The sequence below is a fragment of the Mizuhopecten yessoensis genome, unplaced genomic scaffold (genome assembly GCF_002113885.1).
Source record: "Mizuhopecten yessoensis strain PY_sf001 unplaced genomic scaffold, ASM211388v2 scaffold245, whole genome shotgun sequence".
Taxonomy (NCBI): Eukaryota; Metazoa; Mollusca; class Bivalvia; order Pectinida; family Pectinidae; genus Mizuhopecten; species Mizuhopecten yessoensis.
The window spans coordinates 908,709-934,559 of NW_018403450.1; the positions used below are offsets into that span (position 1 = coordinate 908,709).

Genomic DNA, 25,851 nt, shown 5'->3' on the forward strand with positions numbered 1-25,851 from the left:
GACCACCTCTAAATACCACAGGACAACACAAGTATCATGTATGCATTCTATGGGCGTCATGGTTTTAGTTAGTAAAATAATTAGTAACGACGCTGAAAAAAATATTACATTAGTTTGAGCAAAAAAACCCGCCATGGATACATTGATATAGAAATGCAAACACAACACAAAAGATTCTTCACAGATACAAATATCTTTTGAACTCAGTCTCTCAATTTCTAATCAGAAAAACATCGATTTGTTCCGTTTTAATGGTAAAGGTAATATGTAGTTCAATTACAATTTAAATGCTTCACGCAGTCATTTCCGCTATTAAGTATTCATTAATAATATTAAAGGTTAAACGAATGAAAATCCATGTCGAAAGTGTCTTTCCAACTTTTTGGCATCTAACGTCACCGATAAGTCTTAGAAGGGTGAAACAGCATTATGATGAAGATTGATTTGTTTTAGCAAGATGGATCTTTTCAAAATACTTTGCGTCCACAAGTATCAACTTTAAACTGAAATTGCTGTCAATCATTTTTTAATTATGTAAATACCGATATCATAAGATGTCCGCCAAATAACTGATTTAATTCACATTTTATTTCCGTTTCTCCAATTTCACCCATACGCCATTTTTAGACCGGAGAACGGCTTCCGTTTGTGGGACGGTCTCATGATCCAGATCAGGCAAGATCTTGAATCTGCAATTAAACATAGTTAATATAAACAAATATATAGCCCCAGTGTAAAATTACCCTTATTTAATTAAAAATCCTCTAAATTTGGTTCGATTCTCTCAAAAATACGAGTCACCTATTTCACATAGAGAAGTTCAAAATCCCATTTGTCTGGTTAGAAAACCAATATATCTAACAGACATTTATACCATGGTACTTATCTTTACACACTGGTTTCCGTTTATGGGGACTGTTATTAAAATGATTCGTATTTTATATTTGTGTTTATATATCTTTCTCGTGTTCTTATTACTTACCGTTTAATAGTCTGTGCAATGGCCACCTTTATTTCATTAAGTGCAAAGTTTTGTCCTATGCAATTTCTGGAAAAAAAATAATATCTGTCCTCAAATGCCACACACAACAACACTTGTCGGCTTTAGTTTTACTACAGACTGTAAAGTAAAGTTTTTTTTCAAGTGAAGCTTGTCTGTTGTAGAAGGTTCCGATTACTTTCCCACGCGGTGGTCTAGGACTTGTCAGTCTACCGGGGTTCAAATTACCAATATATTTTCAAATGAGTTCTAGGCGTGTATGTTATGCAAGTCTTACAATACTACTTATATCATAGAATAACGCATTATATGCAATATCAAATGAGAAAGTGATATTTCCATTGCAAGGTAAGAAAATACAGGAAACACGATGCTTTCTGTGCAACATACACGCATAGTAATAGATAATCACACCATGTTTTATACCATTCAAAGAATAAATATGTAAGACCCTGCACATTGACGCAATTTTATAACTTCAAGAAACTTAGCCAAAGGTCGAGACTGTGTCAAGTAAAAGTGATCTTTATAATAACTGGACTCTTGTTCACGCGTTATAGTTTTTTTCTGAACGATAAACATGCAGTGTAATTGTAAGGTGTTAGTTACCTTGGCCCGGCTGAAAACGGTACAAAACTAAAAGGATTTCTGTCTGAATCTTTGGAAAACCTGTCCGGTCGAAATGTCTGAATATAACAAACATATACATATACTAAAAGATCATATTAGCTTGAAGTCTATCATGTTTATTATATTTCTAAAGTAAAATCATTAAGTCATACACATTGATTATATATCCGATATTATGGCATTTGAAACGCGAACTGCCTTTTCCGATCGCATTGTTTTCTCGTTTAATGTTTTATTATTCGCAGTTTCAAAGTTATTGTTATGCATCCCTTATCTACTTGCGTCTGTTTGATATTATTTACCAGATAAATATCATAAAATATACCACTTGCCATTATATGAAATAGCAATAAAGATTTAAGAACAGGAAAAATGACAGAAATATTCTTTTTGTTCTATTTTGCCTGATGAATATACAAAAATGTATACAAAGGGGAATAAATGTGTTTGATTAATATATAGTACGTTATAGAAAAGTTTTATAGAAAACTGTAATTGAAACGGGGTTTTTCGTCAATATTATAATTGATACCAAATAGGTAAAAACGTAACAAATCATTTAAAAAATAATTTTACCAATCAAATCTTACCTCAGGATCTGTCCAGATGTCCTCGCGATGGTTGATGGACTCTATAAGAATGTTCACCTCACTATTTGCAGGTAGTGTCATTCCATCTATCGTATGCTCCATTGTAGTTATTCTAGCAATCACACCGACAGGGGTGTGTATTCTCATCGACTCCTTCAGAAACAGTGACAGCCTTGTCATTTCTTGGATATCAGACCTGAAATATAAGTATACTAAGTATCAAATTGTGTTGTCATGGATACAAAGAGTCGTTAAAACATCCATTTAGTATCTGCTGTTTCGCAAAAGTGATAAAAAAAGAATTTTTAATTATTTTCCAGTAAAATAGTATATCTTTTTCCATAGTAAAGCAGACTATCGATATTTTTCTCGGGTGGTATTTTAACGAGCAACTCAATGAACAGTTTTCTGTTATTATTCGGTTCGATAAGCTTGCAATAATATTACCGAATATGTGGTTATGTTTATAACTTTGAGTGTGTAAAAATTACTGCTTATTCCAACGTCACTTAATCTTCCGTTTGAACAAAACAAAGTACAGTTAAGATATAATTCGCTTCCACATTGACAGTTTCTCATGTTTCACAATTAAAAATGTAATAAATGCTTCTTGCAGTTACTTTCATTGGAGATACCTTTTATTGCTCATTTCTCGAATGCCCACATGTCAGAACTGAGTGGACGCCGTGAACAATTTGTGACATATTAACCTATGTAAACATGTTCAAAGGGTTCATATTGAAAATTGATATTTGTTGCATACAATGTTTTAACAAACTTAGATTACTACATAAAGTAAAAACCATATTAATACTTCTATATTATTATATTATATTTTAAAATGTGCACATTATTGATATCGTAACTCTAGCATTTGATATAAACTGAAATGATAAGATATTTTTTTTCAACACCCTTTCCCTATTCCACTATTTAACACGATTTACCCGTACCATTTCACATTTGACTTGTCGCCGATCACCTTCTGTACTTCATCGAAGACTTTCTCTTGTTCATCCGGATATTTGGAACACAAATACAACGTCCAGCTGATAGCGGCCGCTGTGGTATCATGACCTGCAAGGTAATACTTTCATATATTACAGGGATTTAACGTAGGACCTCACTTTTATAATAAAGTTGCTATACTCTATTACAAACTAGTGTCTGTATATAAATTCGTAATATATTAATACACAGTTCACTACAAAAACGTGTCTGTATATACATTCGTGATTTAGTAAAACACAGTTCATTCCAAAAACAAATTCAGTTTGAACATTCCTGATATATCAATACACAGTTCACTACAACAAAGTGTTGGTAAAAACATTCGCGATATATTCTAAGCCGACATAGACTGTTCTTAAATATAACTGTCAGGTTTATGTTTGATGAAATATTCAAAGAAAATAAAGTTAAAATATCATACAAAGTCCATCACTTAATCTATCGATTTGTAATAACTAACCGCCAAACAGGAAGGTGTCGACCTCGTCCCTGACCTCACGGTCGGTCAGTCCCTCGCCCTGCTCGTCTCTGGCGGTAAGCAGAATGTCCAGGAAGTCTGGTCGGCGTTTATTTACCTTGGAATCCTCAGCCGCCTTCAAATAAAGAATTATTCGATTTTAAGTTTTTGAAAGATTTTTTTCTTTAAAAAAATGGAGATATTCTATCATATTGAATAAAAACTATTGTTTTTGAATTTGTTCCAAGACCAGCATAGTTCATTAGCCTAACAAATCAGCCATATCATTATTTCTGTATAACATGTTAAGGTAACATGATTACAGGACTACCATATTACATTTCTTCGGATGATTGATATGGAAACTTATGCATGGCGTCAAATAGTTTAATATCAAAATTATTTGTGCGTAGGTAGTTTGATATTGCCTAGCGTTAGATAATTTCAAACTGACAAACTTGGCATTGCTATTTTCTCTAGTCGAGTTATCTCTATAAATTACAAAGCTTGTAATCATCAGAATGGAATGTCTTTTGTAATTGTACATGTTAATCGACACGAAAAAAATATGGTTTAAAAATCTTTTTCATATATTACAATGAATCTTTACCAAGGCTTTTCTTCGTTCTGTGATGACCATTTCATCAAAGTCATGTACATATTTTACATTCTGAAAGAATTTCTTCCCGTCAGCGGTGAGTCGAAAAAATACTTCTGGATACAGCCATGGTTTCCTGCATTGGAACACAAATAATATTTTCTGATTATCAGACAAATGATTAATATCAACATATCGGCGGGATCAATATTCGTAGTAAACATAAATGCTGTACAATGGTAAGAAATTGTATTTAAAGCTTTATTGTAAACAATGATTTAAAAAATATGGCACATTGCATATTTGTTTTATATTAAATATGATAATAAGTTAAAAATTAACAACATTTCCAATTTTATGACATTGCATGCAAAAAATGTAAATCACTGTATTTTAACAGTTAATTTGAATTCGCCAATACTTTGTAATCACGTGGATTTGTTTTCAATACTCATTAAGAATGTATTCATATCTGTGAATGATTTGCATTGGAATACACGAAAGTAATCTTCTACAAAATTTAAGTCCTTTTAGTATATAATAGGAATTGGCATAGGAGAGGGAGCTATGTCACCGGGACTGTACACATCGATGGTCGTCTGTGATCATCATTGTCACCATTGTAGTAAATAAGCTATTGTTTCCAGTCATTGCAATCTGACATTGTGTATATGTATGAAATGTATAACTTAAATCACGATAAGTACTTACAGCATTCGCGCACCTGCTAGAGTGGTGATATTCCTGACAGCTGTCACGTACGGATGACTTGAACTGTATAAGAGTGGCGAGACTAAGTTAAAATAATTGTAATCTTAATGAAGTGGCAAGTACAATAATGAAAGACATTAAGAAGAGAGCAATGCAATGCATACTACAAAAACAACATTCGTCATTTAGTAATAATTGTTTTAGGAAAAATGAAATTCCTTCAATAAGGTTAATGTAGCTGTGGTCTTTTTCAAAAGAAAAGGAACGGAAAACCCAATCTGATTTAGTGACCCTTTACATGTGAATCAATTTAACTCACAAGTATCTAAATGTAACGGATACAGAAACTGATAGATACGCTTTTATTTTAGTTTTGGACGCTTTTGCGTCCAACTAACAGCTGAGGTGTTGTATAAGGAGATTATCCACATTCTGGATATCGTATCATGACATTCGACCCTGACAATATATTCTTACAACGAGATAACCAATAGTGTCAAGGAGATAAAGTCTAAGTTCAGCTGTTCATACAAAAGAAAACCCGATTCTGTAGGAGAAGGAGAACACACAACAGTCGTCTCATACGATCATGTAGTGGTAAAACAGCAGGTCTGTTTCCTCCCAAACCTGACAGGTATATGTTGTTGAAGCTTGTAGGGTTCATATATAACAGGTTTTTTTTTCAAGACAGCTTACAGAAATCATTTCATCTTGATACTTTATGAACCTATGTATATTTGTTATAGAACTGCAAAGAACTGTATGCATGCTATAATATTGGTTAATATCTATTAATTCTAAGCAAATTTATAGACATACCCTTCTGTTTGTATATTTTCATCAACTGAGAATGCGCATCTCAGCACTGTGTCCAGAGTAGCCTTCCCCACCGGTTCACTGAGCTCCACACCTTTACCCCCGGACACAGCCTTCTCCAGGTGTGTCTTCAATGATACATATCAGAAACATAATTGTTGCAATATGTCGTCGTTTCAACTTTTTAAACATAAATGGAAATAATTTCAAGAGCGAAATGTTGCTTATTGGTTAACAAATACTCAAACAACATTGTGATTTAAATATTAGAGAACGTTATTTTACTCTAAAGAATAATTGATAGAGGAAATAACCTCCCACAAGATGTTATTTCATTGTTAACGTATTTGTCTTTGAGAAAAAATGTTTACCACAATGAATTTCAAACTATATTGATGTGGATGTAGAGGCAGCAATGCCTGCATTCACTAATATCCTATTAAATCTAAACATCCTGTTAAATTTTTTTTATACCCTTAGTGCCGAGAAAAGCGGGTCAGAACAGGTGCTATACAATTGCTGTTTTATACCCTTAGTGCCGAGAAGAGCGGGTCAGAACAGGTACTATACAATTGCTGTTTTCCGGCAAACCTTACGGATGTTCTACTTCCTGGTTACAGATTTATCGGATTTTGTAGATTATGTTTGAGTTAGGATTTTAGAAAGAAAATTATATTATTGAGCTGTAAACACTATCATTACAGGGAATTGGAGGTCATAGATTAATAATCACATGTATCTGATAGAATCGCGTAATTATATCGACGATGTAAATAATAATTTACATTGTCTGCTTCTTGCACACAGTCCGGGAGCCCGTCATTAAATGACAATAGCTGTTGATAGGACGTTAAACAATACTAAACCAAACCAAACCAACATTGTCTGTCATATTCTTGACTTACCAAAAAAGTATCGAAAACTTTGTTGAAAGTGACTACATGTGTTTTCAGAACATCTATATGGAAGGCTGGGTTAAGAAGACGTCTATTTCTCTCCCATCGCTTCCCTGAGTTCAATATCAAACCATTTCCTGTTTGATAGGAAAATAAATATATATGATATTTTACCAGGGTTTCAGATACGAATGCATCTTATAATTGGTCTTTTTGCAACTTAACCTTTTTGTAAACGTGCATTTGTCAAATTCGCCTTATCTCATTGTAGCTTCGGCAAAGAGGACGTTATCTTACTGTACTAACTGACAGAGTTTCGAACTAGCAAGAATGTCATAACATACCAATAAAGAAATTTGTAAGTAATTTCAATCCATTTAAACATACAACCAATCGATCAAATTTAAAGAAATTTACTCGAGATCTTTGACACGATTCCAACTGCGGAAGTTCTTTGAACACATTGTATGATGTAGTGCATACACTATACAGGCATCATAACGTCATCGGGTACCACGTGGAAACATCATGTGAGAGACCGATTCCGAACTAAATGTATTTACTCACCCTGGCATCCTTCTGTACACATATCAACACTTACTATCACCACTTACCTAACCATGGTATAAATGCAAAGTAGCCACCGCCCATCTGCACGGGTTTAGGTTCGGCTGTCTTCAGAATGACCTTGGCAGTCTCGGGATGACACAAGGTAAATACAGGATAGAAAAACATGATCCACATACCGGAAACCCTCTTCCCAGTATCTTTGATACCATTGTTCACAAGGCGGATGTAGTCTGTAAAATCTTGAATCTGTATAAGATAGTTTGGCGCTATTCAACTAGAGAATCTAACAAAACAAGATAGGTAATGATTCATTTGAATAATATATAATCCAGACAGACCTTTCCCTCAATATATACACTGAAGGAAATACTTTATGATCCCCGACAAGACGAATCGAAGGCGAAATCAAAGCCCAGACCATGAAACAATTTCAATAATCAACCATATATGTCTGTGCTTTAACCTCTCTCGTCACTCGCTTAATGCATGCAACACGGTCAACTGTATTAGTAACTGACAGTTTCTCTTTATTTCCTCTACATCACTTGAATGTTGAATAATTGATCCTTGTACAAGACATTTGGTCTGCGCAGAGAAAGGTTGTTTTATACATGAAAGCGATTAATTAAACACGGACTAAGTTGTTACAGGAGAGTGCAATTTTGCAAATAAAAAATCAGATGTCTTTTTTTCTTCTATTTATTTCTATTGCTATTTAAACCAGCAAAGGCTAACACCAAAACTTGGATTTTCCTTTTTGTTTTCAAGGGAATGTAGGTAAATTGACTTCATGAAAACGATTTTTACTTAAGGAATAAACGTATTCTCATTAACGGTTGTTATTTTAAGATAAGATTGCTTGATATGTCATATGATATTGCTGTTCCATATAGCATCTTTGTAAAAAAAGCTATTCTAAATTTTGCATTGCAATGTAAAGATTGACGAACACAGTTGAAAATATTAAAAACATAAGTGAATGCTTGTACTTCATGAAAGTATCAGGAAACCGTTTAAACGTATTATTAGGAAAAAACTATTGATAGAATTTCGTAAAAGTACAGGAAACGTAGATGCCACTTACACGTACCGTTTGTTAATGTCACTTACCAGTTGTTGATGTCACTTACCGGTTGTTGATGTCACTTATCGGTTGATGATGTCACTTACCAGTTATATATGTCACTTGCCAGTTATAAATATCACCTACCAGTTGGTGGTGTCACTTACCGGTTAGTGGTGTCACTTACAAGTTGGTGATGTCACTTAACAGTTATAGATGTCACTTTCAGGTAAAGATATCACTTTCCAGTTATAGATGTCACTTACCAATTATAGATGTCACGTACCGGTTGGTGGTGTTACATACCAGTTGTTGATGTCACTTACTGGTTGTTGATATCACTTACCGGTTGGTGGTGTCACTTATCGGTTGATGATGTCACTTACCAGTTATAGATGTCACTTACCAATTATAGATGTCACTTACTGGTTGTTGATGTCACTTACCGGTTGGTGGTGTCACTTATCGGTTGATGATGTCACTTACCAGTTATAGATGTCACTTACCAATTATAGATGTCACTTACTGGTTGTTGATGTCACTTACCAGGTGAAGATATCACTTACCAAGTAAAGATGTCCCCAGATTGGATGACGTTTTCCAATTGACAAAAAGTTCCCAGATGAAAATAAGGCACTGTTTACTCTATGTGTTCTGATTATGGCACTGCCCTTCCACAGCAGAAGGATGAAAAATACAGTACCAAGTATTAGAACGGAGAAGTCCATGGTGAAATTTTCTGAAACATTTAATGTATAGTACATATATAGTTAGTGATGCATGCCACGTAACTGTGACACGTTCCTTTTATATAATTGAGTAAAGCAAATCAAACACTGTTAAATACATTGTTTATGACACGTAAGTTGTAACGTAATCTATGTCATTTTATTAAAACAAATTTGAAAAGCCAGACTTCTGTTTCACAAACGCTACTGAACTATTGAATTTGGGGCCAGGAGTTTGCATTCACTTGAACCATTATATAATAGTAGCTGTAAGGGAGGTAACTCTAACATAGTTTAGGGTATGGTATGTTGTGACAACTTAACTTAGAAACCGACAGTTTCGGGGTTTAATGTAAGGTTTCTCATTTGGAGTTATGTGAAGTTTAAGAACGCTGCTTCCGTTCTCTTTTCGGTATTTATAATGACAACTTTCTAACGGAGCAACACTTTTTATGAGAATGCAATTTGTGATTTTCTACTTTTTCGGTGACATTTTCTTTTTAAAGTCGTAACCGACTTGGTTCTCGGATGGAAACAATTTGGGCACCCTTCCCAAACACTCACTTCACTGGCCCTTACTTTGATATTGCTCTTCATATACACATGTATAACGTTTGATCTAGGTTTTCAAAAACCATTCCATACAGCGTCTATCATACGTAACACACTGTATCTATGTGGGATATGGATAGTCTATCCGAAGGTGTAGAGGTTAGGTCGGGACCGAGGCTCTAATTCATGAAATTCATGGGATGATGTACGAGTCGACAGTCGTCACACTGCCGAAGATATAAGCATACTCATATACAAGCAAAATGTACAAGATTACAATCAACGCACGAGGTGATGGAGAATTGTAGCGATAGGGAAGTGTTGGATGGCGATTCCGAGTCAGACGGCGATTCCGATGATAGAGCTAGGAACCGGTCTATGCTAGCAGGCGTGGAAATTAGCGCACAAAGAATATATGCGTCATCATACATTGAGTCCACAATGTTGATCGATTGTTGAGTGTGCGCCACAATGATATTTCCTATCACTGAGAATCACTTAAGAGCGAAAAAATCAATTCTACGACTTAATCTACCTTATTATACCAGTAAACTTCAATTAGCATTGAATTTTACAAAACACAATCTAAATCATAAATTCATGACCGAACTTAATGACGTACCAGCTAAATAATCTATGCATGGCTAACTTAATGATGTACAATCTAAATCATATTTGCATGGCCCAAATTACGGAAACACTCTCTAAATTAGCGAAGCACCATTTAAATTTAAAAACCATATCCAAGTTATCGGGACATGGACCAGTTTTCAGGAACAACAACCAATTTTCAGGGACAACAACCAATTTTCAGGAACATAACAATTCAATAAGATTGTGCCTTTGTTCCCGAAAACTGGTCGTTGGCCCCCGAAAATTAAGTCGTTGTCCCGCTCACTCGCACAGCGGTATTCCCTTTGATGTAGCCGCGCTCCGGCGAAGCCCGTACAGGTGAGGCAGTCTATAGTCCCTGCCTTGCTGGCCGTGTTGTCGGTATAGCTATGCAAAGACGGTCGCTCTAATTCCGTAATCAAAACGATATAATAACACAGGTCGATAGTACACTTATATTTACTTCGAATGAAATAAATAAAGACCAAGGAAATAATGCTTATTTTGTACTACGGCCAGGGTTAGGATCGAAATGAACGACCATTTGAGAATAATGCATAACTTTTACCGTATTGCTGAACTGGTGCTTTGATACATCACTCCAGGGACACATGAAGCCAGTATATACGTCTCTGATCACTCATATAATAATCAAAGACACAATATGAACTCTCAATATTAACGATATTTAATGACGAACGATAAGTACGTCCCGATGTCGTATACAACTTATATTACGTAAACTATATCCCCCGGCTCCGTTCGGTCCGAGGTACTAGTTGTCCAGTATTTATTGATAAACTCGTGCAAATGATGAACCGATTGTGTAAATGTTCATAAACGAACCACTGTATATATATATATATGTTAAGACAGTTTACGTTCCTATTTTGCTTTATATACCTTTCAATCGTTTTTAATGTTGTTAATAGTTTTGTGGTTTATATAATCCTCTTAGTAAGGAGATTCCCGATCACCTGTCCTCTCAGCTTTTAATTTCTATTGTATTTAACAAAAATGTATTTTATTCATATTTGGTTTTTTTAATCATAACTTATATAATTGTAATTAAATGGAACTTTATCTTCCCTGTACTGTCGTAAGAATATCCCTTCTGAGTACATGTTTCATGTTATAATATTTAAGGTTTAACTTTCTATTTAGTTTAGGTTATCGGGTGATAAATAATCGGCGAAGCCGATAAAGAAGAAATAATTTACCCGGGTTCCATTGTAGTTATCACCCGATAACCTAAACTGAATAGAAAGTTAATCCTTATATAGCCTTTTTCTTAACATAAAACGCGTCCATTTATGTCATCAAAGTAAACGTATATAAATGAACACACAATCCAGCCGTCCTGTCAGTCAACAACGTGACGTCATCGGAATGTATGAATTTCAACAATGTATGTTTACATTTCAACAATGTATTTTTTGCATGAATACACTAATGAGTTAGGTATCCGAGGTACTCTTGTTAACTTCCTAAAACAGCAATGTAAACTCCCGGGTTGTTGAAACTTCGAGTGATAATGACAATGATCTCCACAAAGGCTTTCATTAGAAAAAATACCATTTAAGTTACGTTTATGTGTTTAAAGTGAACGAAATTTCGAAATATCTTGTTTCTTTATTCATTTAAAGCGAACTTAACCATTTCAGAAAGATAATGTGCATCCGTATGTCAGTTATCAAAACTGTATAAAATAAAATGAGAAAAAAAATAGAGCGTTATTCTTAACCAGAGACGTTATATTACAATATATACGACTTTGTGTATAGTCTAAACAGGTGCTCTCGTCTAACGAACCTGTGATTACTAAAATTTAGAACCTATGAAACTTCTTATCTAAAAGGTAAAGCGTGATCCGGTTGTTAAATATATGAATTATCAGAATTAATATTGAATATTGTATTACCTGTCTTCAGACAGAGACATATAAAGCCGTAAGTAGTATATACGTTTCCGCTTCAGGTCAACCATGACAATCAGAATAATATATAAACTAAAGGTATTTTGTTTTGGTTTCCTTTCTATCATAACAAGATACCTTCTCTGTATTAACGTAATATATTAGGTATCAGTACATTTCACTCATAGTTCCAGTAGTATTAGTAATCATTATCAAATACATATAAAGATAAAATATATTGCCGTGTGAATGATGTAATTGATATACAATATGTGTTAAGATAAGTTCTGTGCACTGATCTTACACGAAAATGGCACCGTTTCATTGGTTGATATACCTGTCAATCACGCGCGGTAGAGAGGTGGGCCCTCGCGGTGATTGGTTGATGTTCTTGTCGATGCTCCGCTGTTGTTTCATTGACAAGAATATCACGGGCCGTAATTCTCGTCACATTCTGGTGCATGTAGTCGCAGTGACATTTGGTATTTCTTTTTCTGTTTCCTGTTGTACAATATATTTAAACTTGAAAGTGACATTCGTTCTGAATTCCGTTCTGAATTCTTTTTTAATTGGTGCAAGCATCCCATGCATACAATTTTATTATGAGAAAGTAGGTTTACTTTGTTTGTAATGTATAATCGTGCACAGAAACCTTACATGTGGATGTACATTGTATTGGACATGTATGTTGAAATTGTAGGTGTATAAATATAGCTGTTGGTCTGTATGAACTTTCTAACTAAGCATTGAAGGATAATTAAATGTAATCACTATGTGTAAGCGTCAAGGAAAAATCATTAAACTAAGGAACTGTGACAATGTATTATGAGAATTATCGGTGTTCATGTTAAAATATAATAGACAAAAGCAAATATTTATTTATAGGACTGTTTTGCTATTGCTAATACTGAAATACTTTTTTCCTGCTAACACAATGTTCAAATACTAAAGTGACATTTGTACTGAATTCGTTTTACTTAGCGCAGGCAGCCTGGTCCTCGCATAAAATGTTAGTGAAAAAGTGGGTTGACTTGGTATGTAATGTATAAAAAGCTGTATTTGACAAGAGGGTATAATTGTACAAGTATGTGCAAAATGTTGTTGAATGTATAGGTAAGTGGTTGTTATGAAAAAAACATGTTGATATGATTGATTGTACATACGTGTGCATGTTTATATGTTTGCAGGTAGGTTGGCCCAGTTAATTATTTCTTTAACAAAGGAAAAATCTTGTTATTTCATTATCTGATTAAGTAACCAGCAACCGACCGTGGAGAAGTTGATTTGTACTTTAATTTTTAAATCATAGTATACTGTAAAAGCATATATTTACGTTGGTGGTTAAATTTCGTTGTTTTGGATTTGGGACAAGTTCGTGGGGAAAATATTTCGTGAAATCAATATTTTCAAACCCAGTTATTTTATGTTTGACACCTGGACAATAAGACTTACCGTACATCGCCCGAGGTGATCACCCATCCACTCCAGGTGAAATTTTCACACCTCGCTTCACCCCAGTCAGTGGAAAACAATAGATCGACCATCGCCCGATGGTCACCGTACTGCTTGCGAGGTTCAGGTAAGACCCGGCGAGATAAACTCACACTATGGGTATCGGTCAAATCCGTCATGCTCTATAATTTACATACAAAGAGCGATGTAACAAACGCTTGATTGACGCGCTATAGTTATAAGTGTTTAACTCTGTGTCTGTGACGATAAGTACACCGTTTATCATGACCTGTGTCTAAATGTAAATACAGCATGGTTTGTAATTAAAGTAATAGTTTATTTCATATTTTCGCTAATTTCTATTTCGTGCGATTAAAATTTCGTTGGGATTATATTTCATGGTTTTCTTTAAACCACGAAATAAACGAAATTAAATCCCCAACGAAATATTATGCTTTTACAGTAATCTGTATTTAACGTTGAAATAGTGTCTCATAGGTCAACTTGGCCGGATAATTAATTCTATCAATTTTGTTTCAACTAGAAACTTTAAATTGTGAATGGATATGTGACTCTTTAATAAAATAAATTATTATTATAAGGGTTAATATATATCACAAGACATCCAATCGACATTAGCCTATAATTGGATGACAACACGTAATCACCTTTTGTCATGCTGTGTACACAAACGCCAATCATGTCGTCGTTGAACAGCACTACTACGTGACCAGTTTCTGTGCAGGATTATATATATTGCAAAGTTACTGTACCGTTACAGTCCAAATATACGGAAATGTATCAGTGAAAAATGTTAACAAATAACTTCAACGTTGGTGTCTTCTGTGTTTGAGTGTCAAAAAAACGTATAGCATATTTTCGGTATTACCGTTTAATGACAAATTGACTACACTGTGTCGTCCTTATGTTAGGTCGACAATTCAAATAAACAACAAAATACCGACAGTTACACATTGAATATCATTATACAATACAGTACTTATTGATGCGATGCTAAGTTATATCGAGGACTTAGATAATCTGAGTCCGTGATTATATTTATCTCGAAAATATAATTGAATTATGAAGGTTAAACTTTTTCTCTCCATATACATGTAATATACACAAGTTATAATTTAACATCTTGGTTCAATAATGTAAAGCAACTCGATCCACTCCTTTAGCCGGCTTAGTTTTAAAATTTGGGTACAGGTACATCACACTAAACACACCGTGTCCAGTGCTTGATTGATAGGTTTTGCGTCCGCTTCACTACCGAGTAGTTTGGATAATCACAGGTAAAATATACAGGTGTGAAACCACGTGATTATGTGGCTTTTCAAAGCAATAAACTGAATTGAATTGGATTACCAGGTACAGTTTTCTTACCTGTGGGTCTTACCTGGGAATCTCCAATTAACTCATTACAGCATAATTATGACAGTGGTAATACAGAACTTGTGTGGTGTTTGATCACACCTCTAACCCCCTTAGAGCACAGGTCTGTTATTTCAACCGGCAGGTGTGATATGCTTGAATCTACCTGAAACTATGCTTTACCTGTGACTACATGTGCCATTGTAATTATCCATGTATACAGCTAATAATGTTTAAATATCATATCAGCATGGTAATAATGTAATGTGATCGCACTGCCAAAGTATTATAAAACATTTCTAATTTACATTTATATCATGGCAGCACCCCTACCTCTACAAAATTATAGAAACAACCTATATACTGAAAATATTCCGTTATCATAATTCTAATCAAAGACGAATAAAACCAGTATATACGTACGTATCCGCTATAATTTTGTTTATGATACATTGTATCTTATTAAACATTATTAATTCAATTCAGGTTATTGCATTGGATATCCACATAATCACGTGGTTTTCACACCTGTACATCTTACCAGTGATTGACCGAACTACTCGGTAGTGAAGCGGACGCAAAACCTATCAATCAAGCACTGGACACAGGTGTGTTTAGTATTTTGTACCTGTCGCAAATTTCACACCTAAGCCGGCTCAAGGAGTGGATCGAGATGCTTTTCATTATTGAACAAAGATGTTTAATTATATCTAAGTCCGTGGCATTACACATCAATAAGTACTGTATTGAATAATATCAAATGTGTAACTGTCGGTATTTTGTTGTTTATTTGAATTTTCGACCTAACATAAGGACGACACAGTGTCGTCGATTTGTCATTAAACGGTAATACCGAAAATATGCTATACGTTTTATTGACATTCAAACACAGAAGACACCAACGTTGAAGTTATTTTGTAAATATTTTTACTGATACATTTCCGTATATTTGGACCGTAGCGGTACAGTAACTTTGCAATATATATAATCCGGCACAGAAACAGATCACGTAGTAGTGCTGTTCAACGACGACATGACTGGCGGTTGTGTACACAGCATGCACCAGAGTGTGACGAGAATTACGGCCCGTGATATTCTTGTCAATCAAACAACAGCGGAGCATCGACAAGAACATCAACCAATCATCGCGAGGGCCCACCTCTCTACCGCGCGTGATTGACAGGTATATCAACCAATGAAACGGTGCCATTTTCGTGTAAGATCAGTGCACAGAACTTATCTTAACACCTACTGTATATCAATTACATCATTCACACGGCAATATATTTTATCTATATATGTATATGATAATGATTACTAATACTACTGGAACTATGAGTAAAATGTACTGATACCTAACATATTACGTTAATACAGAGAAGGTCTCTGGTTATGATATAAAGGAAACCAAAACAAAATACCTTTAGTTTATATATTATTCTGATTGTCATGGTTGACCTGAAGCGGAAACGTATATACTACTTACGGCTTTATATGTCTCTGTCTGAAGACAGGTAATACAATATTCAATATTAATTCTGATAATTCATATATTTAACAACCGGATCACGCTTAGCCTTTTATATAAGAAGTTTCATAGGTTCTAAATTTTAGTAATCACAGGTTCGTTAGACGAGAGCAACTGTTTAGACTATACACCAAAGTCGTATATATTGTAATATAACGTCTCTGGTTAAGAATAATGCTCTATTTTTTTTCTCTCTTTACTTTATACAGTTTTGATAACTGACATACGGATGCACATTATCTTTCTGAAATGGTTAAGTTCGCTTTAAATGAATAAAGAAACAAGATATTTCGAAAATTTCGTTCACTTTAAACACATAAGTGTACGTAACTTAAATGGTATTTTTTCTAATGAAAGCCTTTGTGGAGATCATTGTCATTATCACTCGAAGTTTCAACAACCCGGGAGCTTACATTGCTGTTTTAGGAAGTTAACAGGAGTACCTCGGATACCAGATGTGTAACTCATTAGTGTATTCATGCAAAAGATACATTGTTGAAATGTAAATATACATTGTTGAAATTCATACATTCCGATGACGTCACGTTGTTGACTGACAGGACGGCTGGATTGTGTGTTCATTTACATACGTTTACTTTGATGACATAAATGGACGCGTTTTATGTAAAGAAAAAGGCTATAAATATAAGGATTAACTTTCTATTCAATTTAGGTTATCGGGTGATAACTACAATGGAACCCGGGTAAATTATTTTTTCTTTATCACCCGATAACCTAAACTAAATAGAAAGTTCAACCTTAAATATTATAACATGAAACATTAAATCAGAAGGGATATTCTTACGACAGTACAGGAAAGATAAAGTTCCATTTAATTGAAATTATATCAGTAATGATTAAAAAAACACCAAAATATGAATAAAATACATTTATGTTAAATACAATAGAAATTAAAAGCTGAGAGGACAGGTGATCGGGAATCTCCTTACTAAGAGGATTATATAAATCACAAAACTATTAACAACATAAAAAACGATTGAAAGGTATATGAAGCAAAATAGGAACGTAAACTGTCTTAACATATATATATATATACAGTGGTTCGTTTATGAACATTTACCTCGGACCGAACGGAGCCGGGGGATATAGTTTACGTAATATAAGTTGTATACGACATCGGGACGTACTTATCATTCGTCATTAAATATCGTTAATATTGAGAGTTCATATTGTGTCTTTGATTATTATATGAGTGATCAGAGACGTATATACTGGCTTCATGTGTCCCTGGAGTGATGTATCAAAGCACCAGTTCAGCAATACGGTAAAAGTTATGCATTATTCTCAAATGGTCGTTCATTTCGATCCTAACCCTGGCCGTAGTACAAAATAAGCATTATTTCCTTGGTCTTTATTTATTTCATTCGAAGTAAATATAAGTGTACTATCGACCTGTGTTATTATATCGTTTTGATTACGGAATTAGAGCAACCGTCGTTGCATAGCTATACCGACAACACGGCCAGCAAGGCAGGGACTATAGACTGCCTCACCTGTACGGGCTTCGCCGGAGCGCGGCTACATCAAAGGGAATACCGCTGTGCGAGTGAGCGGGACAACGACTTAATTTTCGGGGGCCAACGACCAGTTTTCGGGAACAAAGGCACAATCTTATTGAATTGTTATGTTCCTGAAAATTGGTTGTTGTCCCTGAAAATTGGTTGTTGTTCCTGAAAACTGGTCCATGTCCCGATAACTTGGATATGGTTTTTAAATTTAAATGGTGCTCCGCTAATTTGGAGAGTGTTTCCGTAATTTGGGCCATGCAAATATGATTTAGATTGTACATCATTAAGTTAGCCATTCATAGATTATTTAGCTGGTACGTCATTAAGTTCGGTCATGAATTTATGATTTAGATTGTGTTTTGTAAAATTCAATGCTAATTGAAGTTTACTGGTATAATAAGGTAGATTAAGTCGTAGAATTGATTTTTTCGCTCTTAAGTGATTCTCAGTGTATGTGTCCATTGCCGAGTTATTATATGACGAGTAGTAAGAGAGAGTTCCCGAGTATTAATTGCTAACTATTTCTGTATAATACTTATAATTTACGTACACATACCGTAGACACCACGTATACAGGTGTACAGGTTAGAGTATAAAGGAGGTATGAGCTATATACTGGCTGCTTAGTGATATACCTGAATGGTCACACACATAAGCAGTGCTTTAAATTCAGATCACACACTTGTGTATATAAATACTTCGGATCGTACCAGTGCTCGTATGTACGATGGCCGACATCAGCCTGACAAAAAAACGTTACTTAAACAGAAATGACCAAACTATGTTTTTTGTCAATGACAAAAACCCGTATTAACATGAAATTTGGAGTTAAATGTATGGAAGCGTAAACTTGGTTTCATCTAGATTCTTTTATAGTTCAGTTCCGGGTCAGAGCCACAAGAAACATATGTACGCGCGGTTATTGCCTTACTGTCGTTATGGGGATATTATCCCGAAATCGACATCACAACTGTTAATGTTAATGTTGTTGTCATGGTACAATTATATCTAGTAAACACTTAGATGATATTGTATATCAACACATCATGCTTCTTCCTTCTCCGTTCTTTGCTCCAGTTTAATCAAGAGACCAGTTTTCGAGCGCAATACCCCTGACAGTATCGGCATGTGATCAGTATTCGGAACCACACGAGATCTAAAAACATAAATGATAACTTAAACAATTATACGACAAATATGCAGTCTTGGATAGTTTTAATATTGGATCATTTGCTCAAATGTTCTATGTATTTTTATTTTGGAAGCGTGCAAAATAATTGGAATTGGAGTATTTTGCATGAAAACAAAGAAAACATAAGTATATATATATATGTTATATATACATGTATGCTACGTGAGTACAGACAATTAAACTTAACAAAACTCGTATTGGTTATATCAGTGTTGGTTTTAAATGACATTAATTTTAATAGGGAATAATACAGTCATGCCTTTTTCAATATTACACTCAGTATCAACCCGAGACTCCAATATCAGCCAGAGGGTTGACCAATATCAGCCTGAGGGCTGATACTGGTCGAGGGTTGATACTGGATGTGATAAGGAAAAAGGCATGTTTTATTCTGTTTATTACATACCTACTAATAAAATACGGATTGATCTTCTATCTTTTGACATTTTTTTTCGTTTGATATTTTGAAAAACAAAAAACAAATCGAAAAGGGGTGTGATACGGGTTATGCGGGCTGATACGGAGAGGGCTGATACGGGTTTTGGGGTTTAACGACGAGGGCTGATACGGGTTTTGGGGTTTAACGGCGAGGGCTGATATGGATTAGAGCAATTGTGGCGTATCGCATATACAAAAACCCCGTATTTATTAGTAAGTATGTAATAAATGGGAATACCAATAAACTAATATATTTAACTGTGTTTTTGTTCCTTCAGCAGTTTGGTATGTTCTATACCCATCAATTATCAAATAACTTGTATTAAACATCAACATTTATCCTGGATGAGCGGTGTTATCATAGAAACTACATAGCTTTTCATTCAAGGATGCTTCAATTCTACACTGCCGGCATGTTTCAGCAACAATTATACTGACTTGTAACTATTCAACTGTTCTTTCTGCCTAAATCAATTAGACATTTTGTAGTATGGCTGGTGAGAAATAAGTAGCCTAACTAATGTGATCGCAGCTGTGACCTGTTATCCACATTCCGCTGGAAATCAAGTACATATGTAACTCAATTACATGCTTAGTGAACCAGAAACAAATTATAAACCATCGATGCAATAACTTTAAAACGCATGTTAATATTTTTGTTTTCATCTCAAAAGCTGAGAACGACATCGATCGATCAAAGTAGAAGGATTGTTTGGTGTATTAGATGAATAAAACATATAGAAAGGTGTTTTTCTAGGACGATTTAAAAAGAAAATTTTATGACAGACAACTGCACCAAGAATCGCCTGTTACGGAATGTTAATTGTGTAACACACAGATCTATAGTTCAAGTCATCTTCATAAGAGTCAGTAACTTGTTATTAGTAACAGAGGTTAACAACGTAATTTCACTAATTTTCCATGCAGGAGAGGGCATTTGAAGATTTAAATACAGACGCAGTCTCAAATCTTCTAAAAGCCATCGAACTTTAAATGGGAAAATATGCATATTCCGAAACGTTTCGTCGATTAAGATGTAAAACTTTGACTTTTACAGGGGAATGTACGCTTTAAACAGTATGTAAGCAGTGTATTGTTATGGATGTATATATCGTTAATCAGGACGGTGCTAAAATCAACAAAACTAACTTCAAAAAGCTCAAACAAACAAACAAACAAACCAGCTGTGTAAGTGTTATTAACAACAAACGGATTTTATTACCATCAATTAATCTTCAGCATGGATATAGTCCATATCTTCCTTATCCAGTTTTTAATCCAATTACTAATGGATGGGAATGCTGGTGACCCAGGAATGTCATTGCCTGCAACAAACATACGATGTACATCGCCATTCATTTCGTTGTTTGATATTTGATTTTTGCAATGTCAGAATGCGTGTATCCGTTACTCCAACGGTGAAGTGTTACGTTACAGCAAATCCCATCTGTGAAGTGTTACGTTACAGCAAATCCCATCTGTGAAGTGTTACGTTACAGCAAATCCCATCTGTGAAGTGTTACGTTACAGCAAATCCCATCTGTGAAGTGTTACGTTACAGCAAATCCCATCTGTGAAGTGTTACGTTACAGCAAATCCCATCTGTGAAGTGTTACGTTACAGCAAATCCCATCTGTGAAGTGTTACGTTACAGCAAATCCCATCTGTGAAGTGTTACGTTACAGCAAATCCCATCTGGAATGTTATCTCTATCGTATGAGAAACTGCTTGGAATATTCTGGAACTGCTAAGTCAGACATCTACATGAGGAGAAACAGAACTGATGAGGTAATATCTTATGCTAAATTTTCTACCATTATCGAGATAGGATAATTCAATCTGATGAAGGGGATAGTTTCTAATCCAGATGCTGATGGAACTATTCGATTTTGTAGAAATGTGGAATTGGCAAGGCAGTACTAAGTATAATCTATCAAAACATATATTACGGAAGTGTTTTATGTGCTTTACAAGGTTGATTCAGTTGGCATCCACATTTAACAGTAATGCTATCTTCGGTGTACATTTCAAATCGATCGATTAACCAACCAAAAAAATCATAAATCATAAAATTTATTTATGAAAGGTTTTAATTGAAATTTTGATTGCAATAAGACGTTATAATCTTGTTGATTTATCAAATTTTGTTCCTACTTACACAAGATATCATTCATTAAATCATGACATGGAAGCTGATGAGTGATGTTGGCTACTGATGGGAACTGCTGGCCAGCTAGAGTATTCTTTCTAGCTTGACAGAATAATATTGTCGTAGGTTTAGATAGTAATGGTTGTATGTCCAGTACAGTGTTTGTAAACGGTTAATGAACGATAAAGTACCATGTAATATATAAAAAAAAAAAAAAAAAAAGATTTTTTTTTTAGTTTTCTGGCAAATTTTGTAAACTTGGAAATCATCACATCTGAGTAGGTAGATATATGAGTAAGCACTATTATTTTGGTTACAGTGTAATTTTCGAAAAGTGCTTCTTACACGTTCTGTCCAAATTCGGTATTGTAAAAGTTTCAAATTATCTATACGCTAAAATGATATTTATAGCAGTTAAACTATAGCATAACTAGATTTCATTGATTTTTTTTTTTTTTTTTTTTTTTTTTTTTTTTTTTTTTTTTTTTTTTTTTTTTTTTTTTTTTTTTTTTTTTTTTTTTTTTTTTTTTTTTTTTTTTTTTTTTTTTTTTTTTTTTTTTTTTTTTTTTTTTTTTTTTTTTTTTTTTTTTTTTTTTTTTTTTTTTTTTTTTTTTTTTTTTTTTTTTTTTTTTTTTTTTTTTTTTTTTTTTTTTTTTTTTTTTTTTTTTTTTTTTTTTTTTTTTTTTTTTTTTTTTTTTTTTTTTTTTTTTTTTTTTTTTTTTTTTTTTTTTTTTTTTTTTTATTAATTATTATTTAAGCAAACTTAATGTCTTTGCACTCAGGTGACTTAAACACTTGTTTATCTCAAATTATTAGGTTGTTTAGTTTGCAATATTTTAATCCTGTTAACAGAAAAAAATATTTAAGGACGTAAATAATCATTGGGTCAAGTAATTGAACACATAATTTCTACGGTTACTGATAAATTAAAAAATGGATATATTTCAAGTATGACACTGCAGAGGTATGTACTGTGATTAACGAATTAAGACATCATTTCTGTGACTATTTGGTGTCTGTCATACAGTTGTTGGATCACACAATGTTATGCGATGTGTGGTGTTCACACGAAGTTTACAGGGTGTTTGCACCATGTGCAGACGATAACACGTACGAAGTTTACAGGGTGTTTGCACCAGGTGCAGACGGTAACACGTACGAAGAGTGTGCGGGATTTATGCAAAGAGGGGAATAGCTTAAAAATAAAAACGGTATATTTATCTCTGAAAACATATTTACAGTATATCTTATTTAGTCATAATATCTGCAGGTTTTTCTTAATCGGCTTACAGCGAGATGTATGCATACAGACTGTAACACGAGGGAGGGATCGTGTCCGATAGCGTTATCGGACAGGTCCAAATATTTACCTATTCTGTAACCTGGGAGTGTTACACATTCATGAAAATCATGCAAGTATTCAACACATGTTTAATGCTAAATTACAATCACATCATTGTATTTGCGTTTCATACATTTCAACCATAAAGGAAACATAACTGTTACATTGTATTTATCAGACATTTCGTACTGTTAACGAAGTAACTAACGAGGTAAGGATATAATACATTAAATTTGCTGAAAGTATAATTAATTTTCTGTTTTCTATTTTTCATCAATCGATGTAGAGAACTGGAGACACCTGTTCCACTACTGGATGTCCAACTTCTAATGTCTGCGTCAATATCCAACTAGGGGTGATATGTCTTCCGGATTTAGGTAAGCTGTGCTTACCATTCCATCTTCCTATATATAGATGATATGTTGTCCCGTATTTAATATTTATATGCCGGGTGTTTATCTTGACCTGAGCTGAATATATAAGGTGGGGGAATTTGGCAATATGATATAAAGTAACTGACGAAAAACTTAAGTCTGTATTTTGATGAAAAATGAACGTAGCACACATATATGGGAATGAACCTTCCAGTTGGTAAATATATAAAGTAAGCCTAAAATGAATAAGACCACATCACACACCTGGTAAATAGATGAAGTAAGGCAAAAAAAGAATTAGACCGCATCATACAGCTGGTAAATAGATAGAGTAAGCCAAAAATGAATTAGACCGCATCATACAACTGGTAAATAGATAAAGTTTGCCAAAAATGATTTAAACCGCATCATACAGCTGGTAAATAGATAAAGTAAGCCAACAATGAATTCAACCGAATCATACAGCTGGTAAAAAGAAAGAATAGGCCAAAAATGAATAAGACCGCATCATACAGCTGGTAAATAGATAGAGTAAGCCAAAAATGAATGAGCCCGCATCATACAGCTGGTAAATAGATAGATTATGCCAAAAATGAATGAGACCGCATCATACAGCTGGTAAATAGATAGAGTAAGACAAAAATGAATTAGACCACGTCATACAGCTGGTTAAACAGATAGAGTAAGCCAAAAATGAATGAGACCGCATCATACAGCTGGTAAATAGATAGAGTAAGCCAAAAATTAATTAAACCGCATCATATAGCTGGTAAATAGATAGAGTAAGCCAAAAATGAGATAAACTGCATCATACAGCTGGTAAATAGATAGAGTAAGCCAAAAATGAATAAGACCGCATCTTTCAGCTGGTAAATAGATAGAGTAAGCCAAAAACGAATAAGACCGCATCATACAGCTGGTAAATAGATAAAGTAAGCAAAAAATGAGATAAACTGCATCATACAATGCAACTGCTAAATAGATAGAGTAAGCCAAAAATAAATTAGACCGCATCATACAGCTGGTAAATAGATAAAGTAAGCCAAAAATGAGATAAACTGCATCATACAATGCAACTGCTAAATAGATAGAGTAAGCAAAAAATAAATTAGACCGATTATACAGCTGGTAAATAGATAGAGTAAGCCAAAAATGAATAAGACCGCATCATACAGCTGGTAAATAGACAGAGTAAGCCAAAAATGAATTAGACCGCATTTTACAGCTGGTAAATAGATAGAGTAAGCCAAAAATGAATTAGACCACGTCATACAGCTGGTAAATAGATAGAGTAAGCCAAAAATGAATGAGACCGCATCATACAGCTGGTAAATAGATAAAGTAAGCCAAAAATGAGATAAACTGCATCATACAATGCAACTGCTAAATAGATAAAGTAAGCCAAAAATGAATTAAACCGCATCACACAGCTGGTGAGTTTAAAAAACAGACCCTATCACGTCTAGTGTTATGTGGTATGCATTAATGGTGCTTTGATTTTGTAAAAAGAGGTTCTGTAAACAAGAGGCATCTTGTTTTGGACACAAATTTCAGATGCACGTTTGCATCATAGTTTGTAAAAAAATCTTGTAACAATAAGTCAAATCGATATTTGGACGTATTTTAAGGCTCAGAAAAGCAGATCCGTAACTTACGAAAGCACAATCAATGTGATAATCGATTTGTTTTTCCATTTCTTTTTTGATCGTGTATGAACGTACATATTACCATGGAACAGGTATAGCATATTCTGTCTAAACTGCATAAACAAACTTAAATCATATGTCTACTAGCTGTGTGAAATCTTATGTATTTCTGTTACAGAGTTCCTTGTTTTATCTGATCTAGTTTGTTTACAGTCCAAAAACAACATACAAAGTACAACGCTACTTTTGTCGACATCGATGGCGTATATTTCGGCTTATATCCATCCCCTGTCATCAAACGAGTCGCTCGACAACGATGTCAAGCTTTTGCAAGACGACTGGCAGCTCTAGATACGCCGAGGAAACGCCGAATCATACATAGAGCAACGAGGAATCATGATGGTTAGATTTCCAATATTCACGTATCTTGTTAGGTGGTATACAGTGACTGGAGATCATTTTGTTACTGTCATTGTCTTGGTACATTTATGTAAAGGAAACAGATTCATATGTTATGAATGTTGGTTGCCGTCGACAGCATAACTAATCTAAATAGTGTATTTGCGGGAAATGTATTATGAGTTGTTCCTGACCGACACAGGAAATGCTTTATAGACCTCATTTTAACTTTGTAACTATTTGTAAATAGTCGTCTTTCAACAAATCAAATTAAAA

General features: G+C 34.2%; 1 protein-coding gene and 1 long non-coding RNA gene across 2 annotated transcripts; one reads left to right on the forward strand and one right to left on the reverse strand.

Annotated features, from left to right (window-relative positions):
• Positions 1-586: 586 nt before the first annotated feature.
• Positions 587-7,453, reverse strand: LOC110445182 (cytochrome P450 4F1-like). The gene is made up of 11 exons (XM_021489661.1): positions 7,324-7,453; positions 6,719-6,846; positions 5,817-5,941; positions 4,998-5,060; positions 4,299-4,422; positions 3,692-3,824; positions 3,174-3,297; positions 2,221-2,416; positions 1,610-1,686; positions 983-1,048; positions 587-689 (listed from the first exon to the last, which is right to left on the reverse strand). Exons 1-11 carry the CDS (start codon positions 7,451-7,453, stop codon positions 587-589), a joined length of 1,269 nt encoding a protein of 422 aa, XP_021345336.1.
• A 13,916-nt stretch (positions 7,454-21,369) lies between these two features.
• Positions 21,370-25,467, forward strand: LOC110445364. The gene is made up of 3 exons (XR_002462349.1): positions 21,370-21,453; positions 23,443-23,533; positions 25,390-25,467. It is a non-coding gene; the product is annotated as an uncharacterized LOC110445364 (long non-coding RNA).
• Positions 25,468-25,851: the final 384 nt, after the last annotated feature.